Source organism: Vitis riparia, chromosome 16 (genome assembly GCF_004353265.1).
Source record: "Vitis riparia cultivar Riparia Gloire de Montpellier isolate 1030 chromosome 16, EGFV_Vit.rip_1.0, whole genome shotgun sequence".
Taxonomy (NCBI): domain Eukaryota; kingdom Viridiplantae; phylum Streptophyta; class Magnoliopsida; order Vitales; family Vitaceae; genus Vitis; species Vitis riparia.
The window spans coordinates 9,963,938-9,982,380 of NC_048446.1; the positions used below are offsets into that span (position 1 = coordinate 9,963,938).

Genomic DNA, 18,443 nt, shown 5'->3' on the forward strand with positions numbered 1-18,443 from the left:
AAACCCATAACTCTGGGAGGATTACTGCAAAAGGGTTTCCAGTAAAGGGCTACCCTCAATTAAAAGATGTGGAGAGCCAATGTGTAGGCCACAAGAAAAATCCTACTCCTAGTCAGGAATAAGATGGTTTGAAGAGGGAGATTTTTCTATGCTTACATACACATATCAAACCCACACACCACACATCACCCCTCTCTCTAATACAATTTCTTCCTTGATGGATAAATGGCTTTTAACTTGATGAAAACTTAAGTATGGGAAGTCAGTATTTTAAATCCATCAAGTAAGATTGAGCAAAGCATTTTTTTTTTCTTGCAGCATCCCCTTGCTTCATGGCATCAGTTAGAATCATCATTCCTCTACCACGGTCCTGGAATCTCAGCCTTAGCTTCATCAGCTTCTTCAATCACCTATGCAAGTATGACTATAGACGAAAGAGTCAAATCAGATGCAAGCCAACAAATCCCCATGAAAGAAACTCTACTGATCCTGAAGCATGACTAGAAGGCTACACAACTTTTGCACATTTTGCTCAATATTTTGTCTAGTGAATATGACAGGTCCAGACTGTGAACCTGCTATATGTACATAAAAGGGATTTTGTGTCATATGGGGAATCAAGTGGCATACTAGTGCAGGAACTTCAAATTCATGTATACACCATGCAAACCTGCTGCCTTGACGGTTCATTAGGAATCCTAAATGCCGTCACATTATCTACAACCTTATTACAGTTAGTCCAAGGCAATCATTGAATCCAGGAGGGAATCAACATCAGGAGTGACAATAACACGCTTGCCAAGCTCTCCAAGGGCATAACAATGCTTATCTACTGTGTTGATCGCCACCACATCTTGAACACATGTACAATCTAAACCAGGTGAAACCTGCAAATCAGTTTATTCCATTTTAGAACCAAAAATAACAAATGGAATATGTACTCCTCAAGACATATTATTGATTACATTACTAAACATTAACACAAACAAAAATCTCTTTATATAGGTCATGGTACATACAAAAAGAACTCGGTAAGGTGGGAGAAAGGAAAAACAGCATCTACTTGCTCAGAAGACCAATAATTCTCACAAAATATGCGAATCTACTTCTAGTTTTTGGGAAAAAAAAAGTGCCAGCCATATGCAATCTAAACACGTAAAGCTAAAAAGTTAAACAATAACCTTAGGTGATCTTCACATTCTAGAGATCTGAGCTCCAGATAAAGGGGCATTTCACTCTCAGAACATGTTCTAACAATTCTTAGCAAATTTCTGGTGATATTCATTATATTAAGAAAGATGCAAAACCTCAAGTAATGAAGAAGATATCTGAATTGACATGATTGGACAATCCAGACAAAAAGGCCAAGCATGGGAGATCTAAGGCCTTTCATATGGTTGCCTGTAGCATCAACTACTTCAATACAACCATAGGAACAGAGAACAGCTGGTTGTAAGGGGCATTAATGACAAATATTGGATATCAGCTTTTTGAGGAGGATATCTGCAGGTCTAATAGGAATTATTAGCCACTCAATTACAAAGCCAGCATCACCTTCTACAATGAAATCACAGAACAAAGCCATAAGAATCTCAAAACAAGTTGCTCAGTGTGCATCAGAGAGGAAGGCACAGCTCCTAAGAAGATTGATCTTCTTCACATTTCTTATTGTTGATACACAAATATGCTGCTAATGCAGAGTAATGTAAAAGCATGCATCCAAGTTAATCTTGCAGGATGTCTGGAGGAGAATTAAATCCCCTGTTAGAGGCAGCGTCTGACAAAAGGGGGTAAAAACTGAGTATCTACACTTCATAGAATAAAGTCAGCTGTGACAATTTAGAAATGAAAACTACAGCTTAAATATTCTGTTGACCTTTTGATTTAGAGAATTCCACAGAACTCGTATGTATATATACTCCATAAACAAACTGAGCTCCTAAGAAGAGAATTAGAAGAGGATATGGGTTCAGGGCCAACCAATAAGGAATCGAATTACCACCAAGTGTAGCAGACAAAAAATGAGCGGTGGCACAGTGGATAATGGGTGAGTGAGATTGTGGGGATTTGTAGCAGGAAGAACTCAAGTTATCAATAATAGCCTCATGACCTGAAAAACATACTAAGCCCTGGTGGAAAAAAAATGCAGCTTGAGGTGAGGTTAACCTTCCATAGGAATTCCCAAAGGAGGCAATGGAGAGGAATGGAAATGTGTGGCATGCTCCTGCAAGAACTGGATCAGATAGAATGCCTTTCTATATGTGGATTCCTGATTTGGGGTAGAAACACATGAGGTAAAGAGGGATACATACATGTGATGACATGAAATTATTTTGATGAGGTAAAGAGGGATGCATAATGCTATGGAGGTTTCTTAGGGAATGTTATGTTCTTTGATATCAGGTTATTCTGAGCATCTATGAGACATACTCTAATGAGTGGAATGCCAACATTTTAGTCATGTGGTCACATTGTTGGTCTTGGAAGGCTATTACACTGGTCTTTTAGGATTTTTCTATACACATTATGTGAGGGGTAAGAATTTGTTTTTGTGAAGCTTGTGTTGTGGGTTAATGACACCTCCATTCTAGTAAGTTTTCATCAGTTAGTCACCTTCCTTTTTGGTAAGGACTTTGAAGAGTTTGAATGGTGTAAGGTCTTAACAATAGAAGTCAGTCACATTTTTCATGGAAAACCTTGGCTCTTTTATAGAAGGGTTCAACATGGTGGCTATGAAAATACATATACTCTCATGCATAGTTGCTGTAAGAAGATCCTTCATCCAATGAAAGATGTTCCACCGATTAAAAAGCTAGAGAAGGCACAACCAAAAAAGGTGTTTACTATGCGTCAATTTGAAAAGGGGAGCATGAAAGCTAATATCATTTTTGCTCTAATGGCCAAAGAAGTGGATGAATTTAAAGAAAAAGATAAGGAATATCCAGCTTTTTCTGACTTGTGCCTACAGAATTAACTAATAAACTTCCTACTATGCATGACATACAACTTACTACAAGCTTATTGATGATACATAATTATTTTGAGAATCAACTTTTTCATGAAATTGGAAAATCTTCTGAAGTTTAGAACTTGTTTTGCATGAAATTGAAAAAGTTCAGGAAATCCTAAGATCCTGAGATCCTATCTTACTGTGGTAAAGAGTTGACAAAGAAAAAATGGGTGGAAGACATTGCTCAATATTTCAATTGACCATACAAAATCATTGAAACTCGAGGTCAAGTTTTTTTCGAAGTTAAGGGGAATTGATGAGAATGGGCATTAGTTGGAATTAAATTGAGATTAGTATTAGTTGGATAAATTAGGATTTGCATTTATTGGAATCAAATTAGGAGTAGCTAATTAAATCATAGGAGAATTACAATTAGAGTCATAATAGGTTATTAGAATCTTAGAAAACTTTGGATTTCTTAGAGAAGCTTATAAGTATTGATAATGATTAATAATATTACAATTTCTTGCATACTCTGCAATTTTTATTGATAAGACACCATTGATTTTCTTCTAGGTGAGACTCTTAAAAGGCTTTAATGAAACTCTAAGGTTCTATCCGTTCTTTTCTTTATTTTCTTTCTCTATATTTTATTTTATTTTATTTTATTTTACTGTCATAAACTTTATCCCTTTTTCTTCTCCTTCAACCATAAAAGATAAAAACCTTAGCCTGCCTATTTGATTGTAGGCAATCATCCTAGGGTTGTCCCACATCAAAATAGCTAGGAACTAATCATTACAAACCAAGCAAAAATAACATGTCCCAAGAACTTCCTTTGCATTAGAGAGAAGGGGCAAGAAAATTAGGGAAGGGAATAAATTTTGACCTATATCCACATCTGCTAATCCTTTCGCAGTATAACAGAGGGAACTTTTAAAAGCCACAAATGATTTTTATTTTAGTTGATGATTGGGTACCCAAAACTGCAGTAGATCCTAGCCAAATGATGACACAGATAGCATCAAAATTTGACAATTCTAGATTGCAGAATCTAATGGAGGCTAACAATTTCAAGTAAATAATAAGTTATACAAAAAGAAAAGCATATAACTTATAGATACTAAATGACGATTCATAATTTCAAAAAACAAAGAAAGAAGATTTTCCACTTGCATGTTCTATTACACAGCAAACTTCAGGCTTTTTAAGAATCTATACTATTATATAAAGAATACACAGCTTTGCTCTAGTAATACAACCTTCAATTTGAAATACTTAAAATAATTTTATTATTAGTTCTAGAAAAGTAATAAAGGATAGGGATAATGAAGTTAAAAAAGATTTAAATCATAATTCCAAAATGCCGCCCAGAAACTCATCCTTTTTCTCATCCCCTATGTTCACATCTTTCAATTTCTTAATCATTTCAAGTACTTTGTAAACTTTTCCTGAAATATTATAAGAGTTGAAACTGTAGTCACAATCACATGAGATTTCTTGTAAAACCTGATATATTTGGGTCTCAAGGAGGCACAAAAAAACACTTAAATGAAAAAGGTAAAAAAGGGTATGATCCCATCTCCTCTGGAAACCCCTGCATTGCTTGATAACATCATTCATAAAATAAATGCAGGGAAAAAATATATTTATTGAATGCATTTTTCCCCCTTTTTTGGTCTACATTTATTTGTTTCATAGTCCTTAAATCTATGATTTGTACATTGTTTTACTAGAAGATATGTGTTTAGTAATATGTATCAAAGTTCTAGTTCTATTCAATAACAATAACTTTGTATGCACTTTGATGTCTACAAATATAAAAATCAAATGGTTTGTGAAAAAACTAGAAATATTCTCTGCTGATTTCTTCTGATATTGTTGTCTAAAGTACACCATGAACAACGAAAATAGGAATGAGGAAGAGGATTACTGGAAATATCATAGTGATTAAGGGTGAAAAGCTGATTAAACAAAAACAAAGATGAGTTATGCTCAAAACTAATGCAAAAGAAAATCCTCCCGTGATTGTGAAAGGTTTGAAAAATATTTGTGAATCATCATCATGAATAATAAGGCTTAAATCAATATCTTTTTAATAAGAATAGTATAAGAATTATGAATGCCATGCGACATCATGGTCAAGTGGCTGGCATTCCATTATGTATGGGCACAAGAAGGATTTTTATTGTTTAGCCTTTTCTCCAAATGAAGGTGAAAGAAGAGAATAATGTCCAGAAAAATGTCTACAGCTCTTATCATTATCAACTCGATAAATAACATCAAATTCTAAACCAAAGTTTATTAATATGAAAGCAAAAGATTTATTTAAAAAAAAAAAAAATTCATGTGCATGTGTCTGTGTTGTGGAAGCTAAAATCATGTTTGCAGACTCACATCATAGAGAATTTCTCCCAGCTTCAGCTTGATTGCTCCACTCTTGTAAACCAGCATTTTGCCCATATGTCCCCCAGCTAAATCTTCCAACCTGCAGCTATGTTCTGAAGTACCTATGCTTTTTGATGACAGTGAACTTCTAGCTACCTGTTTCCCCTTTGCAGAAGCATAAATGCCTTCCAGTGATGTTGAATTTCCAACTATCTCTTTGCCCTTTGCACTAGCTGATTGCTTAACTAAGGGCAAATTAGCAGGAAGCTGAAACAAAAACATCCTTGCTTTCTCACTCTCCTCCTGTCAGTGATTGGCAGTGTATTTTTAAGCAACAAATCATATTTGTTGTATTCAACAATATTTAAAATCTTTAATCATTAGATTACCAACCAACAGCCCAAGTTCTGAAGCAGGATTTATGGTTTTCTCATCATATTCCAAGTTAGTTGAAGCCTCACCAAATTCTGCCTCATCCAGAATTTCTAGAAGCAAAAGGAGCAAGTGATATTAAATATTTCAGAAAACGCATAAAAAGACAAATAAGTAGACATTACTGAATATTAAAGTCATGCAATTGTACTACAACAGGTCTAGACCTTGCAAACACTGAATAATCATTTAAAGCAAGCCATTTTCATCATACCAACAGAATCATTTACCTTTCAATGATCTTGTTTCATCTATTTATTATAACATATTTATGATTCAATTTTTCAAAGTGACATTCCATTTCCCAGTTTTTTTATTCTAAAGAACATGCATTCAAATGTTACACAAGAAGATTGATTTACTTTATTTTTCATGTAAAATCAAATGCTCTTATTAAACAAGGGAGATCAAGCTAATTCTTCTTTCATCAGTGTTACTGCATCACTTGTAAGGGAACCTGCAAGGTCATCCACGAAATGTGATGGCATGACCATCTCAGATTCCATGTGAAGACCTTACAGATTTCATGCAAAGACGTTATTGGAATATCTCATTTGAAGACCTCACTAACAGATCTCACGTGAAGATGTTTCTTTCTGTTGACATGAGCCATAGGTTCAACTCAATGCTGCACAGCCTTGAAAGGTCATCAAAGGTTGACAAGGAAAGCCCCCCTTATTTCTAACAAGTAAGTCATCTTGAAATGCATACCTGGGTCACCAGAGTGAGGCTTCCTCAAAGGAAGAGTAGTAGGATAGTAAGAGTGGACATAATCCTGCAGTGGCATCAGGGAAATCAGATGGCCAATGTATGACAGAGAGATGGAGAGAGAGAGAGAGACAAAGAGAAACAGAGATGAATGGAAATTTTTTTTACCCAAGGTTCTTTATATCTTTTCCTGATCTGAGCTGAATCATCAGTAGCATCTGCAAAATATCCATTGGTTTCATCCGGTTTTGTGGTTGAAGGTGAAGAAACTGCAATTTCCTCATGATCAGGGGTAGAAACTTTCAGTTCCATTCCACTGCTCTTATCACTATTCCCATCCCTAGGAACACCAAATGTCCTTATGGTATCTGATGGAGTAGCGGCTCCAGGACCAAACACAACTTGTACTGAAGCTGCACTTTAATTCTAAGTATGAGATTCAACCTCTAAGATTGAGCTGGAAATGATGATGACAATGACAATAACAATAATGAGAATAACAGCAACAACGACAAGAAAGACAACAATACTAATTGAGACATCCATTCTTCAACTTTAGATTTCTGGTCTTTCTCATATACCCTTCTCAACATCCACATCCCTGTCCCCACAGATTTGGTTCATTGTTCACCAACAAAATTACTATGAACAACCAATGTAAATGCTGTCTAACTTCTAGTTCACAGGATTTCTTTCTTAAGGTTGAGCCTAGAGTTGGTATTTATGCGAAGAAAAATGCATATGCTTAATCATATTTATGTGCCCAACAGTACAAGAGATATCATGATAACTAGCAAGTCAAGGTATATCTAGTACAGCAGCAAAACTGACAACAAATTCTTTAACCAACTATTTGGCATCATTTTACATGCATCATTATTATTCTTACAGCTCTTCGAACTCAGACTATTACTGGTAACTTATGTATTATAGAGATCTGTTACTGTAAGCTTTAACAATACTTTGTCTTCTTTATTTGATTACTCTTTTGATAAGTAGGAGGGATAAACACATACAGAAAATGCCTGGGAAGGTGAATCCAAGTATACAGGGTTTGTACAAAGGAAGCCCAAAAGAAGACATGGAAACAAAAAATAAAACAAAGTCACCCACTCAGGTAAAGAAATAAGCCAAGAGGTAAGATCAATCAGAGCACACAAAAAGCCATCAACAGAAATCCATAAAGGAGAAACCCTCCGGGCTCCCATCATAGTTGAGATCCAAAGAAATAAGGTTTTAGCTGGCGTATCCCTCAGATTTGAAACTACTATTTCTTCTCCCTCAAAGATCCTTCTGTTATGCTACTTCAAAGGCACCAAATAAATATAAAAGAGTGCTTTCCGTCACAGAGAAATTATGGAGATGGCTTGCCTATCTATTATTTTCTAGATGAAATGAACCATATCCTGAAATAGATGGGTTTTAAAGAGATGGCCGGCCTAACTTATGCTGTAAAGGCTGATTAACAACCATGATAATCAGAGGATTTTAGGATTTAGTTTTGTTACTGGCTTATTCTACCCTGCTTTACCCTCATGGGTTTAGATACTGAAGGTTTACACCCAATACTTAAACAATTCACTGTGTACATCTACAAAATACCTGATTTTTACTGTGGTGCATTAGTTTGGATCACTCCCACTTATACTAGAATGTATTGTGGTAACCCTTATTTTCTATATAACTTCACTTCAAATGTATCAAAACAAGTAGAAACTGGAATTAAGGGATACACCATTAATCCAAATGGGAACATATGAAAATGTAATAAAAATTGTAGATATGAAAAGATGCAATGTTACCTTACTTATATACAGCATTGCTTTGGCACAGCCATTTGGAGGATTTGCACAATAAGGATTTTATTCTATTTTAATCTAACATAACCCATTTTTATGAGTTAGGAAGATATTTCAAATTTCTTCTCAAAAACCTTTTTGCATAACTTGCTAACATTGCCTTCCCTAAAGTCTGCTCGTTAATCAGGTTACTTAGACTCCTAAATAAGATAAGGTCTCCAATGGGGATCCTCTGTTCCTTAAACAAAGCATTATGTTTTTTTCCTTTCATATTTTAACCTTCCAACCTTGTCAAGTTGATATAGTAATGCAGTGAGCAAAGAGAAAGAAAGACATGCACTTTCATGCTCTACTGCTAGGGGTCTGCAACAAGAACCCTTCCCTTATTTGAATCAACAGCTTCAACATCCTCCCTAATTGTGGATGAACAATGACTTTGATGATAATCTCCTTTCAATCTCTTCAGTTTCTGTCTCTACCTACTTTCCCCCTCCCATCTGTTATATCATTAATTAAAATATATAGATGTCACAAAAATCACAATCATCCAAAAACTTGATAATTACTACAAATATTCAGTAAAGTATATGTAAAATAATCTTACAATGAATAATTCAACAATCCCAAACTACTCATGGTTCTTAAAATATGCATAGAAGTATCCATAATTAATTTCTGAATCAGTACAGAATTCCAACTAATGATATCTACTTCTGGTTTTCCAAAAAGCATTGATTTCTCCCTCAAATATTGACAAATTTTCCCAAAATCCCAAGCTGCCTACCAGATTTTAACACTGCTAACCATTGGCCCAAATTTTCCCTTATATATCTCTCTCCCAAACACTCAAAACTGAAATTATTTCCAAGATCCTATATGAGAAGGAAGTGAATCCTTTTCCTATGACCAATGTATTAAGGCAAATGAAGATGACGGTAGTAGAGGTTGCTCTACCCAGTTGCCTCAAATGCTACACTTAACTGTGCTACTAACATAGTTGACATTGAATAACCATGATCATGAATCTTTTTGCACGATTATTTGGAGCTTGAAGCACCCCACCTAACCAAAACACACTTGTACCTTGACCTTCACATGAATAGTGGTTCATGAGAAGGCATACTAATTATTTGCTTCCAATCAAGAGACCGCAGGGGGTCTGTTGATCATCTGGTTCCTCCGCTGCCCTAGTGCTATGACATCTTCAATCCAACAATACAAGCATTTAGGCCGCATTATTTTCTAATGCCATTCTTCAATTCCAACTAAATTGCCAGCCACCACAAAGGACAATTTTTCGTTCAATCAATAGAAGTAAAGGAGGATAGCAACTGAACATCATCAACCATAAGGGATAACAATCAAATAAGAAAATTACATGTCTTTTCAACTTTAGGCCCTTGTCTCCTGAGCTTCTCCTGTAAATGCAGAAACAACAAACAAAAGTATTAAAAAATCATGATGTGTCCAAAAGAGATATTACATGCCTTTCCAAGATGTTGCTTTCTAAAAAATGTAATGTCCAAATGTCAAGTTTTCCATCCAACCATGTTTTTTTCTTAAAAGAGTAACCGCTCTTCACACATTTCATTTACGACAATACCCTTCCATTATTTGTTAAATTACAAGCTTGCCCATTACATAAAAAAACAACTGTTCTAACTGTATAAGAACCATAAAACTAGGTTTTCCCCACTCATAATAAGATAAAAACAATAGGGAACCTCTACCAATTCTGTTTCCTTTTTCTTTTCCTTTTCCTTTTTACTAACTTTTCTAAAAGCTTAAACCCATAATGTAAATCATGCTTAACATAGCCTTCACACCCATATCCATAATATATAGGGTTAAATTCATTTACAGCCCTTGAGGCTTAGTGTGAATACCAAAGCATCATGGGTTTCAAATTTCATCAATTAGAACCTCTATGAATGCATTTCATATATAAATTTATTTTTTAGAGAATAAAATTTATTTTTTAGAGATCTCTTAAACACACCTACCTAATTTTTATTTTTATTTTTTACCTAAAATCTCTCTAAAAAATAAATTTTATCGACGGAATTTGAAACCAATGGTAGCTAAGTGTATTTACACCAAAGGTTAAGGTATCTCAATGAAATTAACCTAATATATATCATGCACTAGCCTTTGATACCATGTTGGGTTCTAACTTTTATAAAGCTTAAGGTTTGTTTGGATGCACTTTTTGTTTTCTATTTTTAAAAAATAAAGAACGATAGCAACTATTATATAAAATGTAACAACTCCTTGAGACTTATCTTAAAAAAAAATTCAAATTATTTAAAAAAAATAGATATATCATAAGATACGTTCATACCATTTATATAAGAGTACCTATAGTTTATATAGAAGTTACAACTATTTTCTATTTTTAAAAACAAAAAGTGTATTCAAATGAACATTAAGTTATTAAAATTTGGATTCACAATATATACTATGTTTAAAAAAAAATAAAGTATTTTTCTCCTATCCTTTTTCAATTTTTGTTGTTTGTAAAATTTGAAAATGCATTTGTTTTTAAATATTTTTATTTTATGTCACTATTTATGGTATTTTATACCGCAAATAAAACAAGAAAACTACCTTCTTCTTTTTTTTTTTTTTATTCCTTTTTCCAATTCTTGTGCAGAGCAATATCATTACAATCCAACAACTGATTGATTTTTTGTTGATTTTTTTTCAGAATTTTTCCCTATTATTTTCTAAATTCAAAGAGAGCCATATATATATATATATATATATATATATATATATTTTATTTAACTGAATTTTCATTCTCTGAATCTTGATTTTTGGCAACCATTTCTGACAAAACAAACAGAGCCTTAATTAAAAATTAAAAATTAAACAAAGCAACAAACCGAAAAGCGGCGTCCAAACAGTCCCCAAGAATTCTTAAAAATACGATATAAATACAGAGAATTAGAGTAATTACATTAACACGGCGTAAGAGATATTGAGCTCGTTTAGCTTCGTCCTCTTCTTCGGCCACCACTCTGTAATTTACAAAAACACACCCATAAGCTTCATTAAAAATTTCAATAAATACCCAAAACTCACAATTTTAGAAATTAAATTAAAGAAAAGAAATTTAGAAATTACGGTTGGGGGGCTGTAGTTTTAGGCTTTCTCCGAGGAGGTGATTTCGGGGCAAACCTGACCTGCAAAGATTTTCAGATTTGAGATATGAACTCAAATTGAGGTGAAAATGAAGGGCACGGAAGAAAAAATTGAGAAGGTAACATACCTTTCTGGGAGAGACGGAAGAGGACTCATTGTGATCCATGGGTTATACGTAAGCAGAATTACAGAACTGAAGTGAGATATTTGGGTCACAGATCTCCGAGGAAAACTGCAATTTGACAGAAATTTAGTGTTTGAACAGGAAGATGAAGATCAGGGTTAGGGGAGGAAGACGAAGAAGAAAGTGGAAAAGGAAAAGGTTCGAACTCGAGACCTAGGGTTGGGAGATTGGGAGTTCTGCCAGTTCAGTCAAGCTTCCACTTTGTCGGGCTCCGGAATTCTAAACTTATATATTATATGATTTTCGAATGCAATTTTTCTTTAATTCTACAAATGTTTTCACTTTGTAAAATAATACTCCTTCTTCTTAATTATTTTTACAAATGTTTAAAACCGTACCATCTTGAATTGAAAAAATTATCAATTTATAATTCAGTAATTGGATCTGTGATTAAATCGAAGTTCAACAAATGGTATCATAAGTATATAATTTATATATATATTGTTAAAATTAAAATTTTAAAAATATATTTAAAAAAATTAAAATAATAATATTTATTATTCATTTTAATACTACCACACTTAAATCAAGAATAAAAATAAATTTATTAAAATTTAAAATTCTTTAAATAAAATATGTACATATTTAAATGTGAAGAAATATTTTAAAATAAAAGACAAATTTTTATATATAATTTATTTTACTAATATTACATTATTTTCACGTATATTTTTTATATATCAGTTATTATTGAAAAAATTTAAAATAATTACGTTGTTTTTAATTTTGTTTGCAATTTTGAAATGTCATTCATTAGCAATTAAATAGTCAAAGCATCCATACATTATTAAACGCTAGATGGTTCAACCCCTCCTGTATGGATTTTTAACCCATCCTCAAATCCCACTGTAGACCCCTTTTGTGGGAGGGGGCCGGGAGAGAATGATTTTTTCTCTTCCTTTGCATTTCCTTTTGAAATAAGGGGGGGCCCTTTCCTCCCGGGAAATCAGCTGCATGGGCATGGCAGGGGCCATGCTGGCTGATGAAGAAATAGTAAGGTTGGTGGTGGCTGGCCGAGGTCAAGGAGGAGACTGAGATTGAGAGAGGTACAGGGATCTTGGAGGAAAACAGAGCAAAGAGGGGAGAGAGAAGAAAAGAAAATCGGGAGAAATTGGGTTCTTTTGGGGGATTTTTCCAGAGATGGAGTGGGGTTCTGGGGAATTTTTGAGAGCTAGCTGGAGGGGAAGTTTTGAAGGACGTTGAAGAAAAACGCAGGAGAGGAGTCTAGAGAGGAGGAAAAACGAAGGAAACTGGAGGAGGAAGCCTTTCGGATATGGGTTGTTTTTTTCTTGTTTGAGCAGGGAGGTGAGAGAAAAACTGGACTGAGAGAGGGAGCAGCATATGAGCAAGAAATGAACAGAAACTGAACGGGAGCACTCTCAAATAATGCAGTTCAGAATATCACCCTGGAAGCTCCATGGTTTAGATCTAGTCAAAGATTATGCGCTTACATAGGTTGCAGTTCTTTGCGAGAAGTTGATGCATCAAAAGTTCTGTAAAAAATTCCATAGAATCCAGCCAAAGGTATGTTCTGTTCCCCAATTCAGCTCTTATTTTTTTTGACATGATCTATGAATCTGAAACTGGATAATTGCAAATTCTATTTGTATGAGGAATGGACTGATCCTCATGGACGCCTGCTAGAAGTGGTTGTAGACATAAACATGTGGATGGTGGCTTTAACCACCCCATGGGTATTAAAGGAAGTTTCTTGGAGAAAACGTCTCTGGGTATGGTCCAGCCAATAATGGTATAGGGAAATGGGTTTGTGATGTTTTCTATTTTTCTTATTTTTTTATTCCTCATATGGTGTCCGGACACGTTATGATGATAAGGCCATTTTTTTTTATTTTTTTTATTTTCTTAGTTTTCTTTTTTGATGCCCAAAAATTTCATTTTCAAAATTTTAATCTTAAGATAATTTTCCAAAACTCTAATTTTAATTTAATTTTTTTAAAAAACTCCAATCTTCAAATTTAATTTCCGAAACTTCAACTCTCAAAATTTAATTTTCAAAAACTCCGATTTCCAAATTTAATTTCCGAATCTTCAATTCTCAAAATTTAATTTTTAAAAATCCAATTTCTAGAATTCCAATTTCTTCGCTCATTTATTTAATCATTATTATTTTAGTTATTATTTTATTTATTTATTTATTTATATATCTATTTTTTAAAAAAAAATTCATCTTCAAATAAATTCTTAAAAATTCCGATTTCCTTCAAATTTAATTTCCAAAATTCAAATTCTTCAATTTAATTTCCAAATTTTCATTTCTTTCAAATTTAATTTCCAAAATTATGATTTCTTTTAAATTTAATTTCCAAAAACCCAATTTCTTTTAAATTTAATTTCCAAAATTCCATTTCCTAAATTTAATTTTTAAAACTCCAATTTCTTTCAAAGTTAATTTTCGGAATTCCAATTTCCTTCAAATTTGATTTCCAAAATTCAAAATTTTCTATTTAATTTCCAAAATTTCACTTCTTTCAAATTTAATTTTCAAATTTCTGATTTCTTTCAAATTTAATTTTTAAAATTTAATTTTTTTTCAAATTCAATATCCAAAATCAAATTTCTTGTAAATTTAATATCCAAAATTCTAATTCTTAAATTTAATTTTCAAAACTCCGATTTTCAAATAATTTTCGAGACTTCAATTTTCAAATAATTATCAAAAAACCAATTTTTTTTCTCAAATAGTTTTAATTCCACTTTGGTTTTCAAATGATATTATGTTTCTCTTGATTTTACATAAGCAAAAATGAATTTTTGTAATTCCAAAACAATAGAATTTATGGGATTAATTCATGCAAGATAAACCGGGTTTTGGTGGGGGCCCAACATGAAATAAAATTTTCTTTAAAATAAGAATGAATTTTGAATGAAGTGTTATACGTGCTATTGATAGTTCCTCATCTTGTTTAGTGATATGAGTGACATATTTCATGTTCATTACTATGCGTTAACCCATTTTCTTGATAGCTCATTTGTGGCTTGTCATCTAGGTACGCATCCACTCCCTCTCTGGTCTTTCTATATGCATGTTTAAATTCTCACATGTGCATGATTTATCCTGGGTATTCATTGATTTACTCATCCATTGTCATGATTGCTTCAATTTTATTAGTAGAGACCCGACTTTAGGGGCTTAGAGGGGTGCTACGGTCTTTACCGTACCTTCCCGATAAGTAACCTGACCCTCGAACCCGATCCGATTTTTCACAGACCACCTTTTCCAAAATAAGGAATCACACTTAGGGTTTTTCTTTCTTATTTTGTTTTTCCTTTAAAAAAAATTAAAATAAGTGGCGACTCCAAGTCTTTTTCTAAAAATCATTTTCTTAATAAATAAAAATCATTTTTCAAATAAAAATCGAGTTTCACTTTCGAATGAGAACGCATGAGCCAAAATGCGGGGTCCACACCCACATTAGAAGTAGAGCACTAAGGGCAGCCAATAAGCATGAGGGTAGGATGGAAATGCCCATAAATTCCCCAGTAAGCTTGAAAGAGGGGGTCTCAGCCAAAACTGTTGCCTAATGGTTTGGGCTTGGGACTCCCATGCAGTGGTCTTTCAATCTAGGCTAGATTTTGTATATATTTAAGGAGTATTTGATTAGAAGGGTTTTTGCAGACCCAATTTCTGAAATTTGATCTCCCATCTTTTTTTTAGTTTTATTCGGACAAAAATGCACCCGTTATTATTTTTTGTAAAAATAACCTTTCTTTTTAAATGTACATATAAATATATAAGATTTATTTGATTAAAAGGGTTTTTAAAAACCTAATTTTTAAAATTTGACCTCTCATCACTTTTTAGCCTTATCCGAACAAAAATGGCCTCATTATTGTTTTTTTTTTTTTTTTTTTATAAAAATAACCTCTCTTTTAAAACCTACATTTAAATATATATATGCGTTATTTTATTAAAAGGGTTTTTGAAAACTCAATTTTTTAAATTTGACCTTCCATCCCTTTTTAGCCTTATTTGGACAAAAATGTACTTATTATTATTATTTTATAAAAACATTCTCTCTTTTAAAACCCACTAAATACTTGAAATGGTAAATTATATTTATGTAAAAAATGAGTTATTTTTTTTTTATTAAAAAAACATAAGAATGATTAGATTCACAATTTGAAGATTATTTTATCTCTTTTAACCAAAATATTTTCATATATAATCGAAGTATTAATGTAAAAAAAAAAAAAGAGGTAATCTAAGTATATCAATATGATTAAAATACAAAAAAAAATTATCTAGATATTAAAGAACGAAAAATGTGACGTAAATAAGAAGAACATGATTAAGGTCTAAAACATATGATTAAGATATGAAATATATGATTAAAGTAATAAGGTTTGAAAAATAAAATCCAAATACAAAGAATGTAACTAAGGTACAAAAATATAACAAAAGTATAAAAAATCTAAATAAGATATTAAAGTGTACAAAATGATCAAGATACTAATATACGAAACATATAATTACTATCGACATGAAAAATATGACTTAGGTAGAAAAAATATAATCAAAATATAAAAAATGTGACTAAGTATAATTAAAGTATAAAAAATACAATAATAGTACTCATGTATAACACTCGTGATTAGGGTATAAAAAGTAATATTAAAAATACAAATCATATCTTCAATTTATACTTATTTATCGTAAAAATAAAATTGTTCTCCATCATATTAAGGTCTTTTACTTGTATTTGGTGATGTATTAAATTTTAATAATTATCAATTAAAATATATTTAATTGACTGTTTTATTTGGTAAGTGATCAAATTTATATATTTTTTTATATTTTTAAACTCATTTGAATTTTTTTTTCTTTTGCTTGAAATTATCATTTTTTTTATGTTTAGGAATTCTTTATTTTATTTTATTTATTTTTAATCTAGATATGTTAGTAAAGTATGGGTGGACAACGTACAATTCTGTACTAAAAGTTAATAAAGGGTGTATCTATTTCTCTATGAGCCCAACATACCAAAATGACATTGAGATATCAAGAAATCACAATCCCCCTTCCCTTTCTTTTTGGTTCTTCGTTCAAATAGGAGTTGTACCCGTCCGGAATTCTTTTGTATCTCAGTATGATCTCTATCATCATCGAGAGACCCGAAAAGGAGAAGGGCTGGTGGTGGGCATTTAGGAATGTGTTTCTCAATATGATGTCTATCATCATTGGAATACCTAGAAAGGAGAAGGGTGGTGGTGGGCATTTGGGAAGTCAATCTTTTTTTTTTTTTTAATGTTCGAAAATGACGTTGAGACCGCCACATCTTTCTCTTTGAATGATGGTGTCTTGACTCTACAAATGCATTCTCCCATTCTTCCGTTCTCCTTTTTAAACCCGTATTTTAGTATTTTCTCTTCGGCTTTGTTTGGTTTCCAAGAAAGTGGGGTAGGTCTAATATGGATTGTGTTTTCTTTTTATGTTTGGATTGCTAAGAAAACGAAGGAAAATGAAGTAAAGTTCTTGATTTATGTTTGGTTTTTCTTTTGAAACCATGTTTTAATTTTTTTTTTCTTGGACTTTGTTTAGTTTCCGAGAAAGTGGTCTAGGTTTGATATGGATTGTCTTTCTTTCTTCTTCTTGGTTTATGTTTGGTTTGCCAAGAACGTGAATTCTCTTTTTCAAACTATGTTTTGATTTTTTTCTCTTCGGCTCTAACTGGTTTTCAAGAAAGTGGCCTAGGTGTAATTTGGATTGTGATTTCTTTCTTTTTCTTGGTTTCTATTCAATTGGCCAAGAAATTGAAAGAAAATGAACTCTTTGTTCTTTCTTTTTCTTCATTTATCTTTGGTTTACAAGAAATGGGAGTGAAGTAAAGCGTTTTCTTGATTTCTCTTTGTCGATTGCGTTCATGTCGTCTAGCTTTGCTACCGAGGCTTCTCAAGATAGTACAACTTCTAAAGCTCACAGGTATGAACGGTTTATGGATCTTTTCCTATTAAGTTCTTTGTTTATTTTAGTTGGTGTGTTTTGAAAATGATATGAAATTGTCTCTGATTCTTGTTTTTCCTTGTTGATTAGTTTTTGAAATTATGTTGTCGTGATAATGTTCTCATTTATTTTAAGGGCATGCAACCTAAGTCTCGTGATGATAAAGAGGTTCTAACCACCTAGGTTGCCGACAACGTCTTGAACTTGGTGTAGGAGTTGCTCGACCTCGGCATCCCTTCCGGAGATGTTGTCGCCATTTCTGCTCTCAACAGTTACGTCGTGCTAACCTGCACCTTGGGTGGTGGTGATTGTCTATGGTGGGGGCTCCTTTTAGAGCACAAGTTAGCAGGATCACTATAAGAATAATTGGAAAATGGGGATTCAGCACCAAGCCTAAGGCAAATGGGGATTCAGAACCAACCGAAGGTTACCGGTTATCTCTCGTCTCACGCTCTTCATTCATATTCTGCATTTATTTTGAATTCTTAAATTTTCTTTTCAAGAGATAATCATTGGAGAGGAGAGAATTTTCTAGCTCTGTTTTCCTGCTGAGGTCATAACTACTTAGAGAAAATTCATTGTATAATGATTATAAAAAATTGGGCCAAATTGTATATTTTTAATTTTATACATTTTGTTATTCCAAATTTTAAAACTGCAAATAATAAATTAGCCGAACTTTCCCATTTTCTTTAATTTACTACACCCCACCCCCCAAAGAAAAGCTCCAATTTTAGCCTCATGTATAAGGGAAATTATTAAAATCATAAGCCTTATCCCATATCATTGGATTTTTTTTTTTTAATTTGTCTATAGTTTTATATAATTTTAATTTTAACATTATATTTCCTCATTTTCACATTATTCTACTACCTT

At 32.7% G+C, this 18,443-nt stretch overlaps 1 protein-coding gene and 1 long non-coding RNA gene across 3 annotated transcripts; one reads left to right on the top strand and one right to left on the bottom strand.

Annotated features, from left to right (window-relative positions):
* Nucleotides 1-299: 299 nt before the first annotated feature.
* On the bottom strand, nt 300-11,798 carry LOC117934315. Its single transcript, XM_034856001.1, has 9 exons — nt 11,549-11,798; nt 11,404-11,462; nt 11,237-11,297; nt 9,656-9,695; nt 6,647-6,891; nt 6,482-6,545; nt 5,732-5,823; nt 5,348-5,641; nt 300-887 (listed from the first exon to the last, which is right to left on the bottom strand). The coding sequence occupies exons 1-9, from the start codon at nt 11,585-11,587 to the stop codon at nt 735-737; spliced, it is 1,047 nt and encodes a 348-aa protein (XP_034711892.1). The 5' UTR covers nt 11,588-11,798; the 3' UTR covers nt 300-734.
* Nucleotides 11,799-12,482: 684 nt separating this feature from the next.
* LOC117933485 lies at nt 12,483-18,199 on the top strand. 2 transcript variants are annotated; one of them, XR_004654294.1, is made up of 3 exons: nt 12,483-13,129; nt 17,499-17,546; nt 17,703-18,199. It is a non-coding gene; the product is annotated as an uncharacterized LOC117933485 (long non-coding RNA). The 2 variants fall into 2 exon arrangements; XR_004654293.1 differs by lacking the exon at nt 12,483-13,129 and having other exon boundaries at nt 16,473-17,546.
* The last annotated feature ends 244 nt before the right edge of the window (nt 18,200-18,443 follow it).